The sequence below is a fragment of the Zingiber officinale genome, chromosome 1B (assembly GCF_018446385.1).
Source record: "Zingiber officinale cultivar Zhangliang chromosome 1B, Zo_v1.1, whole genome shotgun sequence".
NCBI lineage: Eukaryota > Viridiplantae > Streptophyta > Magnoliopsida > Zingiberales > Zingiberaceae > Zingiber > Zingiber officinale.
The window spans coordinates 75,052,320-75,079,275 of NC_055986.1; the positions used below are offsets into that span (position 1 = coordinate 75,052,320).

Sequence of the window (26,956 nt, forward strand, 5' to 3'; positions counted from 1 at the left end):
TGTTAAAACAACAAACAATATTCCGATTTCATGAAGTATGAAGGAACCTAACATTTTCACCAGCAATTCAATGACATTAAATTCGTATTTAATTCTCCTAAATGTTATCCATATAATAACCATGAGTTCTCTAATTTTAAGGGTCATTATATGCATCAAAAGAATAAAGAAACTACCTGAGATGTTAAAACAACAAATAATATTCTGATTTGAAGTACGAAGGAATCTAACATTTTCACCAAAAATTAAATGACATTAAATTCGAATTAATTCCCCAAAATGTTCTCCATACATGTCCCTTAATTTTACATGTTATAAGATAGATTTAAAGCATCTCAAAGACAAAGAACATGCATAAACTTGTAAAGTAGAAGCATGATGGGCAACCTTTAAAATTTAGTGAGGAAACTCTCCATTCAAGAAATCCGAAATCCTCTATTCATGCAAACCATTTGAAGCTTAGGAAAAGAACTTAAAGAGAGAGTATCATGCTCCCAAAAACAACCAAGAACATCAAACCATGGTATCCAAAATTCACAAACTATAGAGACTAACTAGAGCATTAACAAGGTAGGGAACATGCCTTTGAATCTTTAGCTATTACCCCCCTTCTTGTCTTCCTTGGAGCTATGGAACCGGTGGAACTTGGTGAGGGTGAGGGGCTTAGGGCCGGCGGAAATTAAAAAGATCTGGTGGAGTTTTATGTGAGGTTTTTATATAAGGTAGGGGTATTAGGACTTGTTCTAAATCTTATCCACTAAACTATGTAAATTTTCATACTAGATAGATTTTATAAATGCTAAGTCTTATATATTTTACATGTTAGACACGTTATGTATATAGCTATATTAATCCTTTATTTAATTTTATGTATACAATATAAATTTAATACTTGACTTCTATATTGATTAGATATAAAATTTTATAAGTCTCTAATAATTTTATACATATTTATATCCTACTATTTTCTTAATATAATTGATTAATAAATTTGTAATTAAATCTAAATTATTCTTAATTGAGCAACTGGGTTTTAAAGAGATGGAGCTTAGGGCATTGTCTAAATTTTATCCACTAAGTCATATAAATTTTATTATACTAAGTCATAAAAATTTATATTTATATGTTATATAAATTTTTATCTACATACTAAGTCTTATAACTTTTATAATGCTAAGTCTTATATAATTTGTTTTTATTATATATAAAAATTTATATCTTATATAAATTTTTATCTGCACACTAAGTCTTTATAAATTTTATTCATAATAAAAATTTATTATGAATTGGGTTATATAAATTTTTATATATTTACTAAGTCATATAAATTTATATAAAAATTTATATACATGGATTATATAAATTTTTATATACATATTTAGTTTTTAATTAAGTTTTATATATTTATATTCAAATTCCATAAATATAAACTAACTTAATTAATTAAATCTAACTAACTATATCTATTTAAATTAAATAAATTCTTAATTAAATCTGAAATAATTAAATAAACCCTCTTAATTAAATAAATTCTGAAATCTAATTAAATTACAATTAATCTAATAAATCTACTTAATTAAATAGATCCAAATTCTAATTGAATTACAAATAATCCAATAAATTTTCGTAATTAAATAAATCTAAATTCTAATTAAATTATAATTTAACCTAATAAATCTCCTTAATTAAATAAATAGTTTTGGATACTACACCACTAGTGTCATTAGTAATACGTAGGTCTAAATTGTGGAGAAGCATGTCTCTTTAAATTTGAATAGTATAGGGAGAATTACTCTCAAGTAGTGGACATTCATGCCACTCATGAACAAAAATATACATGTGCTAGTTTGTAATTTTGGGACCTAACTGTGATTTATACATAGTGAGTACACTACTTTGTGCAACATTATCTTTTTCTTTTTCCCATCATAAAACCTCATAAGAATGGCAAGATACAACTTTGGTAGGTAGGAAACTTCCTCATCCTTATTGTTAAGAGAAGAATTCCAATTTTGGCACATTGGCACTCAAGATTGCAAATTGACAGGGGCCTCATTTGCTTGACCACCTAATTGTTTAACTTCAATCTATCTCTTCTTCATGCACAGAATTCCTAGAAGGAAACAACTGGGAGAACTATCAGATGTAAGGTTTCAGTTAACATGATTCTGTTTATTAATAGTTCTACTCTTCCAAATAACTGAAATCTTTATTGACCGCTGACTGTATAAAGGATCCAGTGATTGTCTATCTGCTGTCTATAAAGTGATAAGGTTATAATTCTGGAGTTGGATCATAATATAATATTTCATTTAATTACATTTATCTATCAATTGCTTAGCTAATAAATGGGACGATGATAAAAAAAAAGAACTTTGAAAATAGCAATACTAAAGTGGATATACCTTCGTGGGAATTTACCCTGTTAGTTTTGTATTTCTTGGTTTGTATTGGTAGTTTTTCCATTTACGCATTGAGGCCAAACTTATACCGCTACAAGGAAATAGAAAGATTCATGTCTGATCTCACCTAAATCACCTCATTTATCCCTAGAAGAAGAACGATATGTCAGTTGGATAGCACTCGGTATTTGATGATCTAAATGCCAAACAACTATTAATATGCTTTATCATAGGGCCCAATGACTGTTGCCAAATCTTTTTCACGTACTGTGAAATAGCCTATTGACCAAGTGGTGAGTGAATTTGCTCAAGTTAGAATGGTTCATGCATCTTCATTGCTGATTTTACAGATTTGGCGTCCATCAGCCACCGTTTTATAGTGTCGACCATCTCCATCTTCACTGTCTAGCACTCCCATTTATACCGAGGTATAGTTGAGCAATATATTCCTTGCTTTCTTCAGTCTTCCTTTAATGCTTGTCAGGTTCTGTGCACTATAACTTATACCTTCGAGTTATCTTTTAACAGCTGGAAACGTCTGAAATATTCTTCGGCTGGTCCTTTTGGCTTTATCGAGGTTGATAAATTGTTGGCCAAGCTCAGGCCAGTATCAGAATCGTCCTCACAGGTGTGACATCAAACGCACATCAGAGGATATTTGTTTCATAGTAAACAAGGGAGAGGAGGTTGTCACCTATTCACTGATACGCTTTGCTGTTGGGATATGGTATTATACTTCTGGTGAGCAGTTCTCTCAAATTTGTACAACACAACCAAAAATACAATTCAATCAGGTTTCATGATCAATTGATTTTTTTTTTTCACATGTTTTTCTTGTTGCTTTTCCACAGGGCATCCTTTTCCCTCATTCATCTATTCAACTAAACGAGCTAGTTATCACTGAAAGAAGGGAGCTCCTTGTGTTTTTCATTAGTTCCTTCTCCTTGTGTTTAAATGATCTCTTGGAACTGAAATTACAATATCAGAGGGCAAGTACTAACAACTGTAATATGAATTAATTTGTATCGAAAGAACAAGTTGGTTGCAGAGGATTGTAGACTTGAGATGTGATATATAAGATTATATGATTGTATAACAACTGGTACAAGCAAGCAAGCTTTGCCTTTACCCAAATGGCAGATATTGTTTTGTTATCTGTATTATCAGTATGCGAGCGATCTTGAAATCTCCTCCTCCTCCTCCTCCTCCCTTGAATTAAATTTATGAGGGCCAGTTCCTGTACCAACCAGCCCACGCTGAGACCAAGCCGCTGATACCCAACGTGACGGCATGGTTGCAGAAAGGATTAGGCTCGATGTCTGCCACCGCAATAACAAAATCCGCCAGGTTGGCCGCTACCGCCATCAATCTCATCATCCTATCACCTCTGATCCGCCTCACCTCCTCCTCCTTGGCCGCCGTCGCCTCCTCCGCCAACCCCTTCTTTATCATAATGGCGTCCATGGCCACGAAGAAGACGTATCCCAGCGCCTCACCGAAGGCCGAGACGTAGCTCATTCGCCGCGCCAGGCCGGCGTCAAGCACCCCGACACGCGAGAGCCAGAGGAAGTGATCGAAGAAGAAGTAGACCATCTCGCCGGCGTTGGCAAAGACAGCGAGGAAGCGGAACAGCGGGGTGCTCCCCGGGCTGCGCCGGAGGGCGTTGAAACCTGTGAGGAAGCGGCCGGAGCGGAAGGCCTTGCGGCTGAGGCCGGAGGCGACCTCCCAGCTCTTGGCGCGGCGGGCGAGGTCCGGCCGGGAGGCCTCCGCCTGCCAATGCACGAGCTTGGAGACGTACTGGAAGGTCTTGACTAGCTTGTCGATGCCGTCGCGCTTCGCGAGGAAGACGACGAGCTTGTCGACGGTGTCGTTCATGTTGAAGTGAGGAAGAAGGGGGAGAAGAGGTGGTGTTGTTTGCAGCAGTGGTGGAGGACGTTGCTGTGTCTTTGGATAACGGGTTTTGAGTTCCTGGCGAGAAGCGAGGTCAGTGGGGGATAGAATTGTTTTGTCTTTCTCTGCCTCTCCCTGGTGGCTACCATCACTTGTTGATCAAATACGCTATTAGCCGGTCCAGAAATGGATAATGCACCGCAAGAGTTTTTTTTTAAAAATCCTTTAGGAATCTATCTTGACACTTTACCGTTGCATTGCACCGTGTCTGTGGGGTGAGATTCATCTTATTCAACATTACATTGTCATTTAATAAGCTACATAGTTGCAGTATTGCGGATTGATAACATTCGGCGAGGTTTACCGCCTGTGATTGAAGGTCATTCTAACACAATAATTTCTCATCTCAAATGCTACACTTATAGACCTAGATCGGGTACTTCAACAATATAGAAAACTTCTACTATAATTTCACAATTGGACGCTGTAGAATTGTAGAATCTTCATCTCTCTTATTAAAACAACACGGATATATAACAAAAAGATAAATAAAATAACATAAAATAATGGATTATATATTGGTATAGAAAACATCAGACGATCGAACTTAAATTTTGAATATGACAAAAAGTTTAAAGTTAATATTTCTTATTGTTTAACAAGGTTGACTGAGTTTACAGGAAAATCCTAATTGATACTAGGCATGAAAGTCCTAGCTGCGGTTAGATAAGTAGAAAGTCCTACCTGCAGTTAGACAACGAAGTCTTGTTCTAGGAGACTCGGCGAAGTCTTGGCGGGTCGAGAACATTAGGTGAAATTCTTGAGTCGAGGACTCTAGGTGAAAATCCTGGGGGTCGCAAACATTAGATGGAAGACTAGACAGGTCGTGGATCAGACGTTCAGCATGAAGTCTTGAAGTCTCAGATGCTGAGTAAAAGTCCAGACTGTCACACCATAAGTAGTCCCTGCCAGAAGAAATTTCGGCAGTATCTCCCCTGTACGGGTGACAATATGAAACTTGACTATATCAATTCAGATACCTTGGCCAACACAGCCGGAACATATGTATAATAACAATGAAAATAATCAAACATCTACGCAGTTTAATAGTAAAACATTAACCTAAGCAACAATAAGATAAACATTTCAAATAACCTACTCAACTACACCCATAAAGCACAAATCCGATATCTTACTCAACTACACCCATAAAACACAAATCCGATATCCTACTCAACTACACTAAAAAAACACAAATCATCAACATGCATCTAAACAAAAACCCATTGAGAATAAGAAATCGTACAAGATCCAAATGTCAAACGATATAAGTCTGAAACATAGTCTATAACATAATAAGGAAATTGAAATGTGTGAACTCGTCGAGATGCGCAGTGGTGGGGGACTAGCGACTGAAACCTCCTGAACAGCCTCTGCCTGAAAATAGTAATAACGGGATATGAGCCCAACACTCAGCGGATACCTTGTTGACATGCTTAGTAAATAATAACCAGCAATAATAAATATGCGTACAGTCTCCTGGATATACACATATGAAATGAAAAGTGTCAAATTGTAAAGCAAAGGAGTATCTGTACTAACCAGAACCTGGGTCTAGGATATCAAGGCCGTCAGACCAAGAGTATCATGAATCCTATATGCATGTCAAATATATGCATCCATCCAATATGCAGCATATAAAGTGCAGCAAACATAAGCAATAAATGCATCATGCATATGATGCCAATGACATGTCCTGGTCACCACTGACGCCAGTCAGCCATCTCACACACGATGGTGAGACCGAGTGGGTAGGGCTATGAAACCATGCACTCTGTCGTTACTGCTCCTGATGAGTGACCGAGTGGACGGGATGTTGTCGGAGTACACCTATCCTCCTACCCCAAATCATAAGTGGGGGAGCGCAATGCTCTCATCTCCTTGAGCCAGTCCAGAGGAGGGATCCCTGCATCACACTACCCATGAGCGGACCAACGGAGCCAAACAGAGCAACCTGCTGCAACACACCCTGCCTGAATGAAAACCACTAACTCATGAGTGGTTGTATGTGCAGATACATGTAACTGACGATGTGCTCAACAATAATAGAGTCGACTATCGCACAACATGCAATCATGCGAGATGGTACATGACATTAAGCATAGAAATATCCTGATCCTATCTACCTCCATACAAACATGTACCATATACGTGGATCAAATAATATGATCTAGGTACACAGGTCAGGTATGGTATCTAACCAGTCTGGTATATCATAGAGCATGACATGTCACTACCTCAATAACATAAATAGTAGACAGGGCATGAACGCTAAACAAGTAACAAACAAAACATGCTCGAAAACAAATAGTGACATGCCGATGCAGATATAAACATAATTATTACAACTTGTTAAGATCTACTAAACATATCAACAAGACATATCAAAATAGATAGGTCAAGGTACCCGCCTCCAAAGAGTGGAGATCGTATCCAAAATAGATCCCACGTTGAGACGTCGTATCGAATCAAAGTCCTGTAATATTAAACATATAATTTTAGCTAATTCTAAATGTAACTAGCTAAACTAAATAAATCAGATCTAACCCGAAGCTCAGATTAGATCCAATATTTTAACCTAAATTAATTATAACTCCACGTTCAACTTGTTGGTTAGTCCTAGGAAAACGTACCGGTTCCACTGTACAAAATTTTTTTTGTACAAATGTCGAACCTTTCCTTAAATAACCTATTGTGTTCTTTAGAAGTTAAATTAGGATTCGCAGACGGAACTTAACATCATTGATTCCAAATTTAACTTATCTGTTCTTAATGGTTTAGATTTGAATCGCAAGTGGAACTTAATACTATTGATTCAAATCCACCTATGTTATTAATTTCATTAAATATTAATTTCCAAAATTAACTTCCAGGACTGCATGGCGAGGTACATGACCTTCTTGGATATGAGAACAACCACCACCGCCTAGACAAAGCCTTTTAAGGAAAGCTAATATTTAATTTCCTTAAATAACTCTAGGTTTAACCAAAAAGAACAATCGAATCACAAATTCAAAAAATAAAAGAAAAGAAACACAACTTCGAAACAAATCCGAAAACTCTAGAATCATATGTTGGGTTTTTCGGGCCGCAAAAACCGCTTTTTGCGTTGCGGAAACCCTGAAACCCCCATGCCACCGGATCCGTGCGAAGAATAAAATTTCGTAAAAACTTCGACTATGAATTTTCTAACCTAGATCTACACTAGATCTACAAGAAAGAAAGGTTACCCTTGATGCGAAGCCCTTCGCGTATCCCGCTTGTCCAAGTGATGCCGGATCTCGAGGTTGTCAAGTGTACAACCCTCTATGTGTATCCACACGAACAAGTCGATGGAGAGAACCTCTAAGGATGTGCTAGCAACCTTAGAAGATCAGTAACCATGGAGGAGAGGGAGAGAAGAGAAGAGCTTGAGGAAGAAGATGGGAGTTTCAACACAAAATGAAACTTACCCCTTGAATGAAAGTGGCCGGCCACTTTTGAGTGGTTTGTAACCTCCATGGGATGCCAAGAGTCACAACTCTTGGTAACTCCCATGAGGTGGCATCCCACTTAAGCAACCATGATGATGTGGAGTATCATCATTGGCCCACTTAATGCCAACTCACCAATAAGGTGGCAAATGGTCAAGTCAAACTTGACCCTTCATCTTCCTCTCAAGTCAAGTCAAACTTGACCACTTCTCTTCCATGGTTGATCAAATCTAACCATTGGTTCAAGTCAATTTTAATTTAATGAATCTCTATTCATTGAATTAAATTAATTAAATGAGTCTAAGTCCAAATTAGACTCACTTAACACATGAACCAAATTGAGTCCAACTCAATTAGCCTAATTTGGATTACTCTTAATCCAATTTGGTTCATCACATGAACCTAATCCTTTAGGTTCATCAAATGAACCTAATCTCCATCTAATTGTCCTTTGTGTGTGACCCTATAGGTTCTTGTAACGTTGACAATGCTCCTAAACCCATTTAGAAGCATAAGTAATGAGCGGTATCTAGCAACACATCATTACTACCCAAGTTACAAGAATGTTGAGATCCAACATCACCTTGTGACTACTAATTGTGACTCCTCACAATATATGACAAGTGTCCTTCTATCCTTGATATCTAGATTGATCAATGTGATGCATAGACCGTGTCATCCTCTAATCAATCTAAATCTTGAACTCCAAGTAGACTCACTCAATCAAATGAGCTCAATATCTCATATTGACTCATTTGGGCATGACCATGCACTTCGTGGTCTCACTCTATCAAGAATATCGATGTCACTCCCGTCATATAGGAGGGATAGATCCCATCTACATCACTCACATCCCTCTGTAAAATTTGTTACATACCTAGTAATCGCCTTTATAGTCCACCCAGTTACGGGCGACGTTTGACGAAGTCAAAGTACGTAACTCCTTATGTAGGGAACCATGGTGACTTCAGGTCCAAGGACTAATAGTCATACTAATAGCCATATGAGAAAGTATATGACACTCATATAATGATCCATGATACTTTCTCATGGCGGGTCATTCAGTATACATTCTCCAATCCATACCCATGTGTCAACTTGATATCTCCATATCCATGACTTGTGAGATCAAGTCATCGAGTTGACCTACATGCTAGTTTCGTCGCATTAACATTGTCCCTGAATGTTAATACTTGACTAGGAATGATTAAGAGTAGTGTTTCCTATATCATCTCACTATCGATTCAACCAATCGATTGATATAGGTAAGAACCTTCTACTCAAGGATGCTATTATACTTAGTTATTTGACACCAATACAAGTAAGTATAATAACAAAAAACAAATGCCTTTATTTATATATACAAGAATATGATACAATGAGTCCATACAACAATCATCAAATGATTGGCTCTAGGGCTCTAACTAATAATCTCCCACTAGCACTAGTGCCAATCAGTGTAGGCTCTAAGGCCTAATGACCTAGTGTGACCATCATGCTTTCTCTGTGCCAAAGCCTTGGTCAAGGGATCTGCGATGTTAGCCTCTGTGGGTACTCCGCAAATCTTCACATCTCCTCTCTCGATAATCTCTCGAATGAGATGGAAGCGCCGTAGTATGTGTTTGGTCCGCTGGTGTGAGCGAGGTTCCTTAGCCTGTTCTATTGCTCCATTGTTGTCACAATAGAGCTCTATGGGGTCAACAATGCTAGGAACCACCCTGATAACCATGATTTTACTGCATTATTTTGATTCATATATGCATGATTTGATGTTGATTTCATAGGTTAAAATCATGGTTACATCACATTTTGTGCATAGTCTGTATTTTTGGACTTAATTACAAATTATATTATTTTTTGGTGTTATTTGATGCTAATATTTGATTCTTATTTTGTAGGCATCAAAGGATCTTGGATTTGGATCTATTTGGACCGAAATTGGGCTCGAATCGGAGTTCAAACGAGAAGATCAAGCTTTGAAGCATTTTGGGCCGTTTATCAAGAATAGGAGAGATCTGAACCATACGTTGAAGATCTGACCGATCCAACTTAATGGGGAGCAGATCTGAGCCATTGATGAAGATCCAAAAGTTTTGATCCAGATCTGAGTTCATCTAGCCATTGATCTAGCCCGAATTAATCTGGGCCATTCAATGAAGACTGGGCTGATCTGGGCCATCCAGTGATGATCTGATCGATCCGACCCATAGGAGGGTAGATCCAGACCCTAGATCAACATCAGTACCTTCAGATCAGATTTTGGATGACTTTTTACCGTTGATTTAGCCCGGAATCATCTCAACCATCCATTCCAGATCCAGATCTGATTTAAAAAAGAAGCTACAGTGCTACAGTGCCTTCGTCGATCCTCCATAGCGCAGCTTCATCCCGATGCGCGTCTTCTCCCGGATTTCGGCCTCTTTCTCTTCTCCAATCAATTTCCCGAGCTTCAATCTCGGTGGAGAACTTCTCGGCGGTGTCATCCCGATCATCTGGAGCCATCGGAGAGTGTTCTCTCCGGCGGAAATCTGCTCACGGCGACTTCTCTGTTTTCTCCAGATTTGGAGGTGGTCTTCCAAATCTGTGTTCCGATTCCCATCAGTGACGCTTGGAGGTGGTCCGCCGGCGTTACTGAGCTTCATCCGATGCCCATCCGCAGTCCGCAACATCATCCCAGATCCAGAGAACCAGATTTGTAGATTTCCAGCAATTTCGGCTATTCTTGGGGTTCCGGGTTGTTCTAGCTCGTCGGGGGTGGTCCGTCGGCGTTCTTGAGCATTACTTGAACTGATACGCCACTGAGATGCTCCACTGAGGTCCAAAGTTGGGTGGTCTCGACTTTGGCACTCTTGTGTGACGGCAAGAGTGTGAAGCTTGTATAGATTGGTTGAAAGATTGGATCGGTTAGGGTTTATTTCGTTTTGTTAGTGTTTTTACAGCTTAGACAGATTTCTTTTAATGTTTGTTACGTTTTAGCAAGTAATCTAGCATTTCATTTCATAGTTGAAGCTTAATTTGTGTTTATTTGATGTTTGGTTAATTGTTTAGTGTTTGAGTTTTAAGTTAGGGTTTACATTTTGCTTTAGATCAGATTTAATTTGATATTTTCTATTTCAATCTTAGTTTAAGTGTGTGTTAATAATTTAATCACAACGTAGAGTGACAATGCGTTTGGGTTTTATTATTGGCACACAAGTAGATTTCATTTATGAATTAGAGTAATCTCTTTATTTGTTGTGCTTAAACTCCCCCATTTACATATTAAAACCCCAAAAATAGGAATAAAAGACAATCCTAGATTACATCCTACCGTTTGTTCCTCGAGAGATCGATCCTGGGCTCGTTACTACAACATTATTGTGAAATTAAGGGGTTCAGTGGAAATATTAATTGTTAATTTGATTTACGAGTGTGATAGACATTGTATATCAAATTTTGGCGCCGTTGCCGGGGACTTCGTTATATGCAGTATTTGGTAATTTTAGGATTGTTGTTTGATTGCTTTCATGATTATAAATTCATGTGTTTGATTTTATTTGTTCCTGAGTCTTCTAATTTTATTTGCTAATTGTCAGTGTAAGAACAGGAAATTCATGTGACCATAGATCCATATCATCAGTATTTTGGAGATGGGATGGAGAATTATTTTTATCAGCCTCAGACTCAGTTCTATCAGTCCTACCTACCTATGGAGCAGCGGAATAGGTATGAGGATGCACAAGAACAAATTGAAGAATCAATGTGGAAAGTCAATGATGTTATGCATCAAATGAGAGAACATCAAGAGCAACAATTTGCAAGAATACCGAATATTCAGAGTCAGTTAGATCAGATTGCATCAGCCATTAATCAGTTACAAGCACAGAACTCCAGTGGAGAGATGAAGAGTAGTGATTTTGTCAGGCCTGACCCTACTCCTATTTATTCACAAGAATTTTCTAGTATTACTTGTGATGATGATGTAGTTGTTAAAATTTTTGATACTACTAATGTTGTTGCTTTAGATGATGTAAATGATGCAGGTTTTGTTGCAGAAGATGATGTAAGTGTAGGGGAATGCTTACTGGAAGCATTACCTCAAGAATCACCAAGAATAGAAGATGATGTAAGTATAGGGACTTGTGCTATGGAGCCAAGCACCCAAGAATTACTACATGAAGATGTACATTCACCAGAACTAGAGTCTGAGCATTTACTTGAGGAAGAGGTAACCAACACCACTCCAGGTACCTTTCAAGATGACAAGGTGAGTATTATTTGTGATTTTTCAGAAAATTTCATAGAGGTACCATTTATTGATTTTATTAGATGTGATGCATTTCTTGATATATGTTTTACCCACACTAATATTCTCCTATTTTCTTTTAATCCCACATGTGTGTGGGAGGTGTTTTCTTTGATTGATGTTGTAGGAGAACATAAGCTTCCGGAGTGGGTGCTTAAACTGAACCGCCTTAGACCTCCAGAAAGAATTTTGAAAGGAAAAAGGATGAATAAGAAGAATTTGAGTGGAACCATGACTACTCCACTTCCGGGGTGGATTCTTCTTCTAAACCTTCTTCAACCACCGAGAAATGAAAGGGGAGTTGGTTCTAATTTAGCTTTCTTTTGCATTTTAATTCACGCTTTGTTAATAAATTCTTTTTGATACGTTTTCTTAGTTTCATACTTACAATTACATTTTGCTTTCATACTTTGCATTTTGTTAGTATACATAGCATGCCATTTGAATAAAATTCTCCATGAATTGTTTAAGTAATACTTTTAAGATGGTAAAGGTCTCTTAAATTTGATCATCAATTTTAGGTCACTTGGCATGATTGAATGCTCTACTTATATGATATTGGTTAAAATGGTGGTGAATTTCATTTTGATTAATTGAGCTTGATTGCATAAAAATTACCTAGAGAGGACCACTTTTAGCCTATACCTAATTATTTTATCTTTGTGTGGCATGCACTCATAGCAATTGAAACTCTAGAACTTGTTTTGCTTCTTTTCAAGGTCACAATAGCGTATGTATGCATGGAAATGAGGGATATTTATCATTCTTGTTTGCTCATAACTTTCCATTTCTTTCTCCATAATTTTCTTGAAACATTCTCATCTAGCAATCTAAACCCTAGGTAATCTTTGCTTATCATTCTCTTATTGAGAGTTTTGGTTGATTATCTTGATGAGTTAGATTATTTAATGATGGCTCAATATTTTAAGTATGATGATGGTACACATGATCAAAGTTCATGGAGATTGGATGGCCGGAATATTGAATGTTCAAAGATAAGTTTGAATGCATTGGAGTTCAATGTTAGATGCTATGGAGTGTACACAAGTTATAATTCAGGAAATGGTTTGAAGACAAGGGCTGATTTTGTAGTATTTTTGTGCCAACATGGTTAAGATTCCTTCTGTACAAGGAAGTGGTGAATGGAGGGTTCATTGGATTGAATGCTAAACCTAATCATTCTTTGAGTTTATTCATGGAAAGAGCAAGCTCCAATAGTTTGGAATTTTAGAGTTTGATACTATGATGATACTAAGTTGAAGAAGGATATGGAATGCTAATGCATGCAAATGAATTCAGAACTCTGCACATTCTGACATTAATGCATAGAAGCATTTCATATTTGAAATCTGAAGTTGGTTTGCTAAGCATTGTTTGTTCTGGACATGAAGTAGAAGAGTTGATTGAGAAAAGCAGAAATTTGCAAATGAAGAAAAATGAAATCTGCAGAATTCTGAAAAGCTGCAGAAACATGGGAATGATGATTTTAGTATCAACGTTGTGCCGGAAATCAGGAATAGCCTTAAAACCAATGTGAAACTCATGTTAAGTTCTGTTTTGTGCTGAAAGAAATGGCATTCTACCTTCCATGGCATCAACAAAATTAAAAAAAAATGGAAGCCAGAAATTTTTTTTTCCGGACACAGAAATGCAGAAACAGGAGGTTTTTGTAGTTACTGAAATTTGACTTAAATGGACCATAATTCGGAATTCAATTGGCGGATAACATTTCATCAATGAAGCACTAAAGCATTGCATCATTTACTTTGAAAAGTTGAAGAAAAGGGCAACATTAACACTCCAAAACAGTGAGGTTAAAAGCTGGAACCAGAATTCAGTTTACATGTGATATCAAGTGTGTGCAACTATTTCATTATCAGCCCATGAAATCTTTGGGAGTCTATTAAAACTCATGTATTTCCAGCAGCAAACGTTGCTAACTTTCCTTTCCATACTCTACAACCCTGCTGGACAGAATGTTGTAAGTTATAATTTGCTGAAATTCTGAAGTGCAGAAACTTTCTAATTGATGTTAAAAGCTGAGACAAGATTTGAATTCAAGCTACTATTTGATTCATTAGTTGTAAAGTTCTATGGGGATAATTTGATCAAGCTTGAAGTGAGAGCAGCAACATCAGGTGAGGATACCAAGTATTAAGCTGAAAATTCAGAGAACTGTTCTAAAAAGCATGAGCTCTCTGAGATGAATCTGAATTCTTAAACTACAAATCTTGTGGCAGCCAAATTCCATTGAATCCTTGCTAAATTAGAGTGGAAATATCTTTCTTATATGGATGACACTATGCTGGAGTAAAATGTGGGTATCCAGATTTTCATGAATTTAGTTCTGAATTGCTATTGCTGTTGTAAATTCTGATACTATCAAGTCTGAAACTGAATTGTGGCTGTGATGAAGTCTGTTGAGTTTATATTCATTTGATTTTGGATTTATGAAATGCAGTAGTGCTTTATATTTGAATCTGAATTAATTTATTTAGTGCCTGCTGAATTCAGTTGATGAAGACTGCAATCCAGAAAATGCTCAACAACACCAGAAATTGTTGTTTTGTTAGAACTAATTTGCCGAATCACTTGAGATACATATGAAGTTTAGGAAATCATGCAAGTATAGATGTCATCATTGAATCCATGTTAGTACCAGATCACTTTGATCAGTTAACTAACAAGGGGATGTTGTTGTAAAATCTGGAATTTATAAGGCAGGGGAATGCATTGAAGAATTACTGTGAATTGCAATGCTGAAATCAGCATGAATTCTGGAAGGAAGATGGAATTTTAAGTGTGAGATCAGTGACAAAATAACACAGAAGGAAAGGGAAACTGAATTTCTTTTAATGAAACATTTTTGTGCCATTTCAGAAAATGAGTTATGACAAGCTAGAATTGTTCAAATCTGGAAATTTTTGGAGGATGAATTGATAGGGTTCTTAAGAGGCTAAGTGAAGAGGAATTGGAATTTTTGGTGGCTAAATGATGACTAGTTAGCACAAAGTCAAGAAGCTGTATAGAGATTCTGGAAACTTGCAAGTTCTGTGATACAAGGTGTTTAGAGCCATTGGATCGCTGAAAAATTATAATCCAACTGTTGTTCAAGCATTGTTAAATGATGAATTTACTTCTCCATAGTTTACAAAACAAAACTGAGAATTGGATGCAAATCAGAAACATAAGATAAGAACTGAAACTGAAAACAAATTCTGCAGTTTGGGTTTTGAACTGTAATTGCTGTGGTGAATGTTAAAATTCAAGTAGAATTTTTGTGTCATTACAGGAAAAGAGGTTAATTCTGGCTACCAGCCAAGTGTAAGAGGATATAAAGTTTAAAGAGGGAAGTGTGCAGTTGCTAGTGGAGTTGAAATGAGGTATAAAAGGAAGGGCAAACCTGCACACTGCTGTGAGCAGTAGTTGAGGCTGCTTATGATGTATCAACTTGGTAATTTCTTACATGTTAATCCATTAAAGAAGCAGTTGAAAGCACTGTTCTGTGGGGAAGTAATTTGATTACATTAAGAAAGCTGGATGCTGCCACCTGAAAACAGCAAGAATCTGATTTTTAATTTGCTACAGTAGCAATCTGCTATCTGTAAACAGAACTATTTGCAGGGAGTTGTTATGCATTTAGCTATGCTACATTGTGTAAGAGTTTTGCAATTGAATGGAATGAGATTTTGCATAAACTAATTTACAATTGTGAAAATTATGAATCTGAAGTAGACCAAAAACAGAGTGAGAAAAAAAAAAGCAGATTCTGAATTGGAACTAAATTAAGTTGCTGAAATTCAATTCTTTTCATTCTATGCTGAATGGGAATCTTTGTTAAGCTGAAAACTGAGGAATGAAATTTGACTACAGAGTTCCTACAGAATGAAATCAGAGAGAACAAATTCTGCAGCAGGGTAATAATGAAAACAGTGGCTTTTAAAGTGTGTTAAGAATTGGAAAGCTTGGTGTTTTGTATTGCCTGAGATGGACAATATTTTAAGTATGGGGGAGCTATTTTCCATTAGCTATTGTGAGTTTTTTTTTGAGCTTTCAAGTGATGGAGTGGAAGTGAAAAATCCAGTGAAAACAGAAGAAAAATTTGGAAATTGGCACATCACAAGAGTGTATCAAAAGAGTATCAAGATTCTTTGTTTACCATCAAATTGAAGGGGAGGTTAGCTTGATACTTTGAATTGGTAATGACAAATGGTATTCATCTCTTTTCACATCAAAATGGTCAACTCATCAAGTATATTCCTCCAATACTCTTATCTTCTCAATTTTCTTCATTAATGCATTTTCTTTTGCCTATTTCATCCAGTTTAATTGTTCTTTTTGATTTCATTTTAATTCTTCATGATAAATTCTTTTTTATTCATGTATGCTATGTTTATAGTGGTGCAGAATTAGAAAATAAGCAAGCTTATGGTAGTGAAATGTTGTGAGTGACATTGAGTGAGCTCCACATATACGCAATTTTGAGTGTGAGAGCTAGTATAGGTAAATCCCTTGTGAGATTGCAATTTGCTTTATTTTTCAATTGGATTGAAACTACCATACCTACTGATTATTGTTTGGATTGTATTCATGATTATTTGTGATCTTTAGATGGTCTTAGTTAAATTCTTTTTACTATCTTCTAGGTATTGCTAGGGAATTTTCTATGGAGATGATTTTTAGTTTTCTTTACTTGCACGGGACGTTCAAGACTAAGTGTGGGGGATTTGATAACCATGATTTTACTGCATTATTTTGATTCATATATGCATGATTTGATGTTGATTTCATAGGTTAAAATCATGGTTACATCACATTTTGTGCATAGTATGTATTTTTGGACTTAATTACAAATTATATTATTTTTTGGTGTTATTTGATGCTAATATTTGATTCTTATTTTGTAGGCATCAAAGGATCTTGGATTTGGATCTATTTGGACCGAAATTGGGCTCAAATCGGAGTTCAAACGAGAAGATCAAGCTTTGAAGCATTATGGGCCGTTTATCAAGAATAGGAGAAATCTGAACCATCCGTTGAAGATCTGGCCGATCCAACTTAATGGGGAGCATATCTGAGCCATTGATGAAGATCCAGAAGTTTTGATCCAGATCTGAGTTCATCTAGCCATTGATCCAGCCCGAATTAATCTGGACCGTTCATTGAAGACAGGGCAGATCTGGGTCATCCAGTGATGATCTGGTCGATCCGACTTAAGGGAGAGTAGATCCAGACCCTAGAGCAAGATCAGTACCTTCAGATCGGATTTTGGGCAAACTTTCACAGTGTTGTTCTTTGCATCCCGTGGCGCTTCTTCGGATTCCGACCCCATCTCCACTTCTAATGCAAGATAAGGCCAAATCTGTCACATCCGCTAATCAAATTGTACAAATGTATTTTTCCACTGAACCCCTTAATTTCACAATAACGTTGTAGTAACGAGCCCAGGATCGATCTCTCGAGGAACCAACGGTAGGATGTAATCTAGTATTGTCTTTTATTCCTATTTTTGGGGGTTTCGATATAAAAATGGAATTGGGGGGATTAAACTTGAATTTAAATCTAACAAATGAAAAGCACAGTAAATAAGAAACTAATCTAATGCAAGAGTCAAACCTAACTATGTGCCAACAATCAAACCCAAACGCATTGTCACTCTACGTTGTGATTAAATTATTAACACACACTTAAACTAAGATTGAAATAGAAAATATCAAATTAAATCTGATCTAAAGAAAAATGTAAACCCTAACTTAAAACTCAAACACTAAACAATTAACCAAACATCAAATAAACACAAATTAAGCTACAACTATGAAATGAAATGCTAGATTACTTGCTAAAACGTAACAAACATTAAAAGAAATCTGTCTAAGCTATAAAAACACTAACAAAATGAAATAAACCCTAACCGATCCAATCTCTCAACCAATCTATACAAGCTTCACACACTTGCCGTCGCACAAGAGTGCCAAAGTCGAGACCACCCAACTTTGGACCTCAATGGAGCATCTCAGTGGCGTATCAGTTCAAGTAATGCTCAAGAACGCCGACGGACCACCCCCGACGAGCTAGAACAACCCGGAACCCCAAGAATAGCCGAAATTGCTGGAAATCTATAAATCTGGTTCTCTGGATCTGGATGGAGTTGCGGACTGCGGATGGGCATCGGATGAAGCTCAATAACGCCGGCGGACCACCTCCAAGCGTCACTGATGGGAATCAGAACGCAGATTTGGAAGACCACCTCTAAATCTGGCGAAAACAGAGAAGTCGCCGTGAGCAGATTTTCGCCGAAGAGAACACTCTCCGATGGCTCCAGATGATCCGGGTTGTTCTAGCTTGTATAGATTTGTTAGGGCTCTAACTAACAATCTCCCACTAGCACTAGTGCCAATCAGTGCAGTCTCTAAGGCCTAATGACCTAGTGTGACCATCATGCTTTCTCTGTGCCAAAGCCTTGGTCAAGGGATCTGCGATGTTAGCCTCTGTGGGTACTCCGCAAATCTTCACATCTCCTCTCTCGATAATCTCTCGAATGAGATGGAAGCGCCGTAGTATGTGTTTGGTCCGCTGGTGTGAGTGAGGTTCCTTAGCCTATTCTATTGCTCCATTGTTGTCACAATAGAGCTCTATGGGGTCAGCGATGCTAGGAACCACCCCAAGCTCAGTAATGAACTTGCGGATCCAAACTGCCTCCTTTGCTGCTTCTGATGCAGCAATATACTCGGCCTCTGTTGTAGAATCAGCAACTGTGTCCTGCTTCGAACTCTTCCAGCTCACAACACCACCATTTATGCAAAACATGAACCCTGACTGCGATCGATAATCATCCTGGTCGGTCTGGAAGCTAGCATCACTGTAACCCTTTACAGCTTGCTCGTCATTGCCTCCATATATCAAGAAATATTCTTTAGTCCTTCTCAAGTACTTAAGAATATTCTTGACTGCTATCCAGTGACTTTCACCTGGATCTGACTGGTATCTGTTCGTCATGCTCAAAGCATACGAGACATCAGGACAAGTACATAGCATGGCGTACATGATAGATCCTATGACTGAAGCATAAGGGATCTGATCCATGCGGTCTCTCTCCTCTCTAGAAGAGGGACCTTGAGTCTTCAAAAGACTCACACCATGTGACATCGGCAGAAATCCCTTCTTGGAGTTCTGCATGGCAAACCGTACGAGTACCTTGTCAATATATGTACTCTGACTTAGGCCAAGCAATCTCTTAGATCTATTTCTATAGATCTGTATACCTAGAATGCGGGATGCTTCACCAAAGGCCTTCATTCAGAAACAAGTCCCTAGCCAAGTCTTGACAGACTGCAACAAAGGGATATCTTTCCCAATGAGTAGTATGTAATCCACATACAATATAAGGAAGACAACTGTACTCCCAACAACCTTCTTGTAGACACAAGGCTCATCTTCGTTCTTGATAAAACCAAACTGTTTGATTGCATCATCGAATCGAAGATTCCAGCTCCAAGAAGCTTGCTTTAGTCCATAAATGGACATATGCAGCTTGCATACTATGCTAGTATGCTGTGGATCTACAAAACCCTCAGGTTGTGTCATGTACACATCCTCGAGCAGGTTTCCATTCAGAAACGCGGTTTTGACATCCATCTGCCATATCTAATAGTCATGATATGCTGCAATAGCAAGCATGATCTGAATGGACTTAAACATCATTACTGGAGAAAAGGTTTCATTATAGTCAATACCATGAATCTGCTTGAAACCTTTAGCTACCAAGTGACCCTTATAGATAAGTTCATCCATGTCAGTCTTGTTGGTGCAACCTTAGGTCAAGGTTGACCTGGTTGACCCGACTCGAGGTGACTTGACTCGAGTTGTATTTTGATGTTTGACTTGGGAAGATTGTCGGTGCAACCTTAGGTCAAGGTTGACCTAGTTGAGTTGCATGTTGATGTTTGACACTCGTGAGAGAGTTCTATTCTTGATGTGAGACAAGAATAGATGGTTGGGAGATTATTGGTTCAACCCTAGGTCAAGGTTGACCTGGTTGACCTGAAAAGTCTAAGTATGGAGACTTGGCACTGGAAAAGTCCAAGCAGGGAGCTTGGCACGCGAAAAGTCCAAGTATGGAGACTTGGCACTGGAGAAGTCCAAGCAGGGAGCTTGGCACGGAAAAAGTCCAAGCAGGGAGCTTGGCACGAGGGAAAGTCCTAACTGGGATGTTAGGCAGTTGGAAAGTCCTGGTGAGTGAAGCCAGACAGTGGGAAAGTCCTAACTGGGATGTTAGGTAGTTGTAAAGTCCTGGTGAGTGAAGCCAGGCAGTGGGAAAGTCCTGGTAAGTGAAGCCAGGCAGTGGGAAAGTCCTGGTAAGTGAAGCCAGGCAGTGAGAAAGTCCTAACTGGGATGTTAGGCAGTGTGGAAATCCTGGTGAGTGAAGCCAGGTGGAAAGTCCTGGTGAGTGAAGCCGGGCAAGGGAAAATCCAGATAGATCAAGGGTGATCGGACATCTGGTGTTGAGAAGTCCAAGTGAGTGAAGCTTGGCATATGGAGTCGGAGAGGGCTCGGTAGCTCGTTCTCCGAACTAGGTTAGAGAGGGCACTCTAAACCTAGGAGTTGGATCGGTCAGCAGACCGATCCAGTGATACTCAGTGTTTCCTGATCGGTCCGGTGGAGATTCCACTCAATAGCATACGTGGAGTTCTTGATCGGTCCACGACCAATCGAGCGATCAAGTGAAGAAAGAGCTCTGATCGGTCGAGGACCATCAGTGTATGTCGGTCTCCACGCCGATCGAGACGAAAAGTGCGATTCTCGTGAGAGGCTGGAGAGCTAGGATCGGTGCGGGGACCGATCAGAGAGCCTGATCGGTCCACGCCGATCGATGACGATCCATCTCTTCACGATCGGTCTGCATCGATCGAGGTTCTAGCTGACGCAGCGGCTAGTTTCTTCATTGTCTTCTTCGCAGGTATAAAGGTGCTGCTGCACCAAGACTTCTTCTCCTTTCCCGGAACTTCGTTCTTCCGCTACTAAAGCTTCGCTTCAACCGAGCTTTGATTGAGCTCGCCTCCGAAGCTTCGTGAGCTTCCATCGTCGACAAGCTGCTGCATTTGGGTTGTGAAGTTGCTGCTTCACCTCCAGTCGACAAGAAAGCAAGCAATTGGTAGAGTGCTATTGTATTCATATTGTATTGCTTTTCTTACTGTTCTTGTACTCTTTGTTTGCTGTTGCAAACGTTTGTGGCGAGGTTTCTCCACCCACAAGGAGTATATTGTATTAGCCGGTTCTCCGGGGACTCATCCACCGACGGATTGACTGGACTCGTCCACCTTACGGACACGCCGAGGAGTAGGAGCCCTAATCTCCGAACCTCGTTACATCCTTGTGTTAAGGTTTGGTTTTCTTCTCTTTCGTTTCTTTGTATTTTCCGCTGCGCTAACACGTTTTGTAGAAAGAAACGACGATTTGGGGTCGGCTATTCACACCCCCCCTCTCTAGCCGAGTACGAACGATCCCAACAAGTGGTATCAGAGCGAGGTCGCTCTTCATCGGATCAACACCCGTGGGAGCAAAGCTAGAGAATGGATCTCTATGGAGAAGACATCACCATTCCACCCTTCTACGAATGCGGCGACTTCGCGTATTGGAAGGTAAGGATGAAGTACTTTCTTATGACTAACATAATGAATTGGTTTTGTGTACAAGAAGGTTTTACTCCTCCGGTGGATAAGGAAGGAAAACCACTTGAGAAGAAGGAGTGGACAAGAGAACAAATTCACAAATCCGAAATCAACGAAGAGGTAACGAGAATAATTGAATTTTCATTGCCTACTAATATCTTGTGTAAGATAGGTTACAACAATGCCAAGGAATTATGGGATAACTTGGCCAAGTTCCATGAGGGAAGCTCAAATTCAAGCCATGAAGAGGAGCTAAGTGAGCCAAGTAGCTCACATCATGGAGGAGAAGATTTAGAAGTTGAGGGCCACTCAACATCTAAAGAAGAAGAGGAGGAGAGTTCCTCTTCAAGGTCGGAGCAAGAAGAAGAAGCTTCTACCTCCGGAAGGGATGAAGATGAGAGCGTTCATCCATCCTCAACCCTAGGTAACTCAAGCATTTTAATTTCTAGCAAATTACACATAATGTGCTTCGAGTGTAGAGAATTTGGGCACTACAAGAGCAAGTGTCCAAAGAGGGTTAGAAAGACTCCACCGGCACCAAAGGTCAAGGAAGCCGGCGTCCCAACACGCAAAGGCAAGAAGCACGTGGTGTGCTTTCAATGCAAGCAACGGGGACACTATAGGAGCCAATGTCCGAAGGGGAGGAAACCTCACAAGGACAAGGGATGCACATCGATAGGGGGAGCTAAGGCAAACCCTAAGGTAGCTTTTAAGGCTCATTCGTGCAATTCTAGTAGGATACATGCTAGTAATTTTATTGCATTAGTCAATAATGATAAGCATGTTAACACTAGAAATCAATACATGTGCTTAGGTGCTAAACATGTCAACCTAGATAGGGATACTACTAGGAATGCTAACCCTAGGATTAACACTTCTAAGGTTAAGGAAAACCTAGGTAGAAACCCTAAATCAACTAGACACATGCCTAGGAACACCTCAAGAAAGAATGACAAATCAAAACTTGAGGTAATAGAAAAGGAGAATCAAGTCTTGAGTTCAAGGCTTGATACCCTAGAAAAGGCCCTTAAAAATTTAGAGAAGTCAACTCTAGGGCCTAAGGGTCAAAAGTCCCAGGACAAGAAAGGTTTGGGTCACAAATCTAAGTCCCAAGTGGTCAAGCCCACTTACCACAATGTTCCATTCGATTATGGAACAAAACCTAGGGCTAGGAAGACCACCACCAAGGTCACAAGGGGAGTCACCCCTAGAGTTGATCTTGATGAGTCCCAAATGACCAAGGCTTCAAAGCCTAAGAGGGTCATTAGGAGGGTTGCTAGGGAAGTTATCCCTAGTGAATATTTAGTGAACCCAATGAGCTCAAATAGGTATTGGGTTCGTAGGAGCATCTTCTCTACCCCATAGATGGGTTAGAGAGTGTCAACTCCGATTAGAAGGGTAGTTAACCCAACTTTGAGGAAATTGATACTCAAGGAGCATTTTCAAGATTTTGAGAACTTTTGAAAATGAAATGGAATTATCATTTACTCCTTTGAAGAGTTAAATGTGCCTAAAAGATTGGAAATTTCATTTTTAATCTCAATTGGCACAATTTGGAAAAATCTAGAGAACTCTCGAGGAAAAATGAAACATGCCAAGTTTTGAGGATAAATTTGATCTTTAAGTGGCATGAATTAATCTAGAGTTCAAGAAGTGTCAAAATTAGGATTTTGGCATTTTGGGGCAATCTAGGATTAAATTTGAAGTTAGCCAAGTGGTTAAGGATACTTAGATAGGTAATCTAGGTATATTTATTTATGCTAAATCTTGCCATGATTGTTTGCCCTCACATGTCATGACATCATGTTTAGTTTTATTATCATTTGAAATGTCATGATAATGCTTAGGCTAGTTTTTATGTCATGTTTATTTAAGTTTCAAACTTTATACCATGACATCATGACATTGGCACATGTTTTCATTTATGATACCATTTTATGCCATGTCATCATCTCTTGCATTAGTAATCAATTGAATTGATTTAAGGATGAAAAACACATTTTGATATTGAGATCAAATTTGTGTTTAGAAAATGCATGAGACCTTAGTCTAAGATACCTAAACCCATATCTCACATCAAAATTGACATGAATGCGTTTGATACACTTTAGATGTGTGTGAGATATTAGGATCATGAGTTAGGATCAAGGTGCATAGTTCTTGTACCTAGATGAGCCTAATTCAAGAAATGGAGGATCATAGGGAAAACTTGTGTACAAGTCATGTACATATAGTCCTAAGATTATGATCCTAAATTAAAGGGTTTAAAATCATTTCAAAATTGATTTGAAAAACCTTGATGAAGCTTTCCTAGTGATTGCATTCATCATTGAACATTGTGATACAAAGTTGAGTTAAACTTGAACTATTTCAAAGTTTTTGAACTTTGTATCAAGATTGAAAAATGGAAGTTATTTTCATAGAAAACTATTTTTCCATGATAGTGTATGATATGAGGAATGTATCCTCAAAGTTTCGTAATTTTTGAAATTTTCTTGAATTTATTAGGAGTTTCTGATTTTCCGGAAGGGGAAATCAGAAGTTCTGATTTCAGTGGCTGGATCGGTCCGGGGACCGATCCAGGGAAGATCTGATCGGTCTGCGGACCGATCCAGAGTATTGTGGATCGGTCTGCAGACCGATCCAGTGAGTTCCAGTAGCACGAGTGCGATCTGGTGAAGGGCTGATCGGTCTGGGGACCGATCAGGGCATGCCGAATTTCTGATTTTTCAGCTGTTGTCTGAAATTTCAGTTATGAAAATGGTGTTTTTGGATTTCTAAAGGTTTGGAACTCTCAAAGACATTGTTGGTGCAATGGTCAAAGGGGGAGTTGACCTTTAGGGGGAGTTTTACCTAATTGTCAAGGGGAAGTTGACTTTTAGGGGGAGTTTTTACTCCTTAAGACTTTTAAGGATTAGTGATATGGGATTATCACTAATAGTGATATGAGTTTAGTATCAAGGGGGAAATTAAGAGTTTCAATGAAAGGTATGGGGCTTTCATTAGGAAGAAACTCTTGACCTTGATACCCTTCTTTTTCTTTTTGATGTGTGTCAAAAAAGGGGAGAGTGTTCATTGGAGAATTATTGGAGAACCCAAGTTAGGTTATCGGGTTAACCTAAGCTAGGGGAAGAATGTCAAGGAATGTTCGAGGAAGAACATTGGAATTCTTTTTGATGTGTGTCAAAAAGGGAGAGAATTATTGGAGAACCCAAGTTAGGTTATCGGGTTAATCTAAGGGGAGAATGTCCAGAGAATGTTCAAGGAAAGAACATTGGACATTGGAAGATGGTTGGAAAACCTAAGTTAGGTTATCGGGTTAACCTAACTTGATTATGGGTTTTGTCAAACATCAAAAAGGGGGAGATTGTTAGTGCAACCTTAGGTCAAGGTTGACCTGGTTGACCCGACTCGAGGTGACTTGACTCGAGTTGTATTTTGATGTTTGACTTGGGAAGATTGTCGGTGCAACCTTAGGTCAAGGTTGACCTAGTTGAGTTGCATGTTGATGTTTGACACTCGTGAGAGAGTTCTATTCTTGATGTGAGACAAGAATAGATGGTTGGGAGATTATTGGTTCAACCCTAGGTCAAGGTTGACCTGGTTGACCTGAAAAGTCCAAGTATGGAGACTTGGCACTGGAAAAGTCCAAGCAGGGAGCTTGGCACGCGAAAAGTCCAAGTATGGAGACTTGGCACTGGAGAAGTCCAAGCAGGGAGCTTGGCACGGAAAAAGTCCAAGCAGGGAGCTTGGCACGAGGGAAAGTCCTAACTGGGATGTTAGGCAGTTGGAAAGTCCTGGTGAGTGAAGCCAGGCAGTGGGAAAGTCCTAACTGGGATGTTAGGTAGTTGGAAAGTCCTGGTGAGTGAAGCCAGGCAGTGGGAAAGTCCTGGTAAGTGAAGCCAGGCAGTGAGAAAGTCCTAACTGGGATGTTAGGCAGTGTGGAAATCCTGGTGAGTGAAGCCAGGTGGAAAGTCCTGGTGAGTGAAGCCGGGCAAGGGAAAATCCAGATAGATCAAGGGTGATCGGACATCTGGTGTTGAGAAGTCCAAGTGAGTGAAACTTGGCATATGGAGTCGGAGAGGGCTCGGTAGCTCGTTCTCCGAACTAGGTTAGAGAGGGCACTCTAAACCTAGGAGTTGGATCGGTCTGCAGACCGATCCAGTGATACTCAGTGTTTCCTGATCGGTCTGGTGACCGATCAGATTCCACTCAGTAGCATACTGTGGAGTTCCTGATCGGTCCACAGACCGATCAGGCGACGATCAGAAGTGAAGAAAGAAGCTCCTGATCGGTCCAGGGACCGATCAGGTGTATGCCTGATCGGTCTCCACGACCGATCAGGAGACGAGTGCGATTCTCTGTGAGAGAGCTGGGAGAGCTAGGATCGGTCTGGGGACCGATCAGGACCGATCAGTGACGATCCATCTCTTCCCTGATCGGTCTGCAGACCGATCAGGGTTCTAGCCGTTGCGACGCAACGGCTAGTTTCTTCGCTGTCTTCTTCGCAGGTATAAAGGGGTCGAGGGCTGCTGCTGCACTGTGACTTCTTCTCTTTTCCTAGAACTTCTGTTCTTCTGCTGCTGAAGCTTCTGCTTCAACTGAGCTTTGATTGAGCTCGCCTCCGAAGCTTCGCGTGAGCTTCCAGTCGTCGACAAGCTGCTGCGTTTGGGTTGTGAAGTTGCTGCTTCACCTCCAGTCGACAAGAAAGCAAGCAATTGGTAGAGTGCTATTGTATTCATATTGTATTGCTTTTCTTACTGTTCTTGTACTCTTTGTTTGCTGTTGCAAACGTTTGTGGCGAGGTTTCTCCACCCACAAGGAGTATATTGTATTAGCCGGTTCTCCGGGGACTCATCCACCGACGGATTGACTGGACTCGTCCACCTTACGGACACGCCGAGGAGTAGAAGCCCTAATCTCCGAACCTCGTTACATCCTTGTGTTAAGGTTTGGTTTTCTTCTCTTTCGTTTCTTTGTATTTTCCGCTGCGCTAACACGTTTTGTAGAAAGAAACGACGATTTGGGGTCGGCTATTCACACCCCCCTCTCTAGCTGAGTACGAACGATCCCAACAAGTCTTTCTCTTAAAGACCCACTTACACTCAATGAGTTTGACCCCTTCAGGTGGATCAACCAAAGTCCATACTTGGTTAGTGTACATGGATTCCATCTCGG

General features: G+C 39.3%; 1 protein-coding gene across 1 annotated transcript; it reads right to left on the reverse strand.

Annotated features, from left to right (window-relative positions):
• Positions 1–3,396: 3,396 nt before the first annotated feature.
• LOC121971731 (peroxisomal membrane protein 11-4-like) lies at positions 3,397–4,424 on the reverse strand. The gene has a single exon (XM_042523172.1). The coding sequence runs from the start codon at positions 4,275–4,277 to the stop codon at positions 3,624–3,626; it is 654 nt and encodes a 217-aa protein (XP_042379106.1). The 5' UTR covers positions 4,278–4,424; the 3' UTR covers positions 3,397–3,623.
• Positions 4,425–26,956: the final 22,532 nt, after the last annotated feature.

Excerpts from the sequence above, each read along its gene's own strand:
- LOC121971731 (XM_042523172.1), bottom strand. The coding sequence starts at position 4,277 with ATGAACGACACCGTCGACAAGCTCGTCGTCTTCCTCGCGAAGCGCGAC.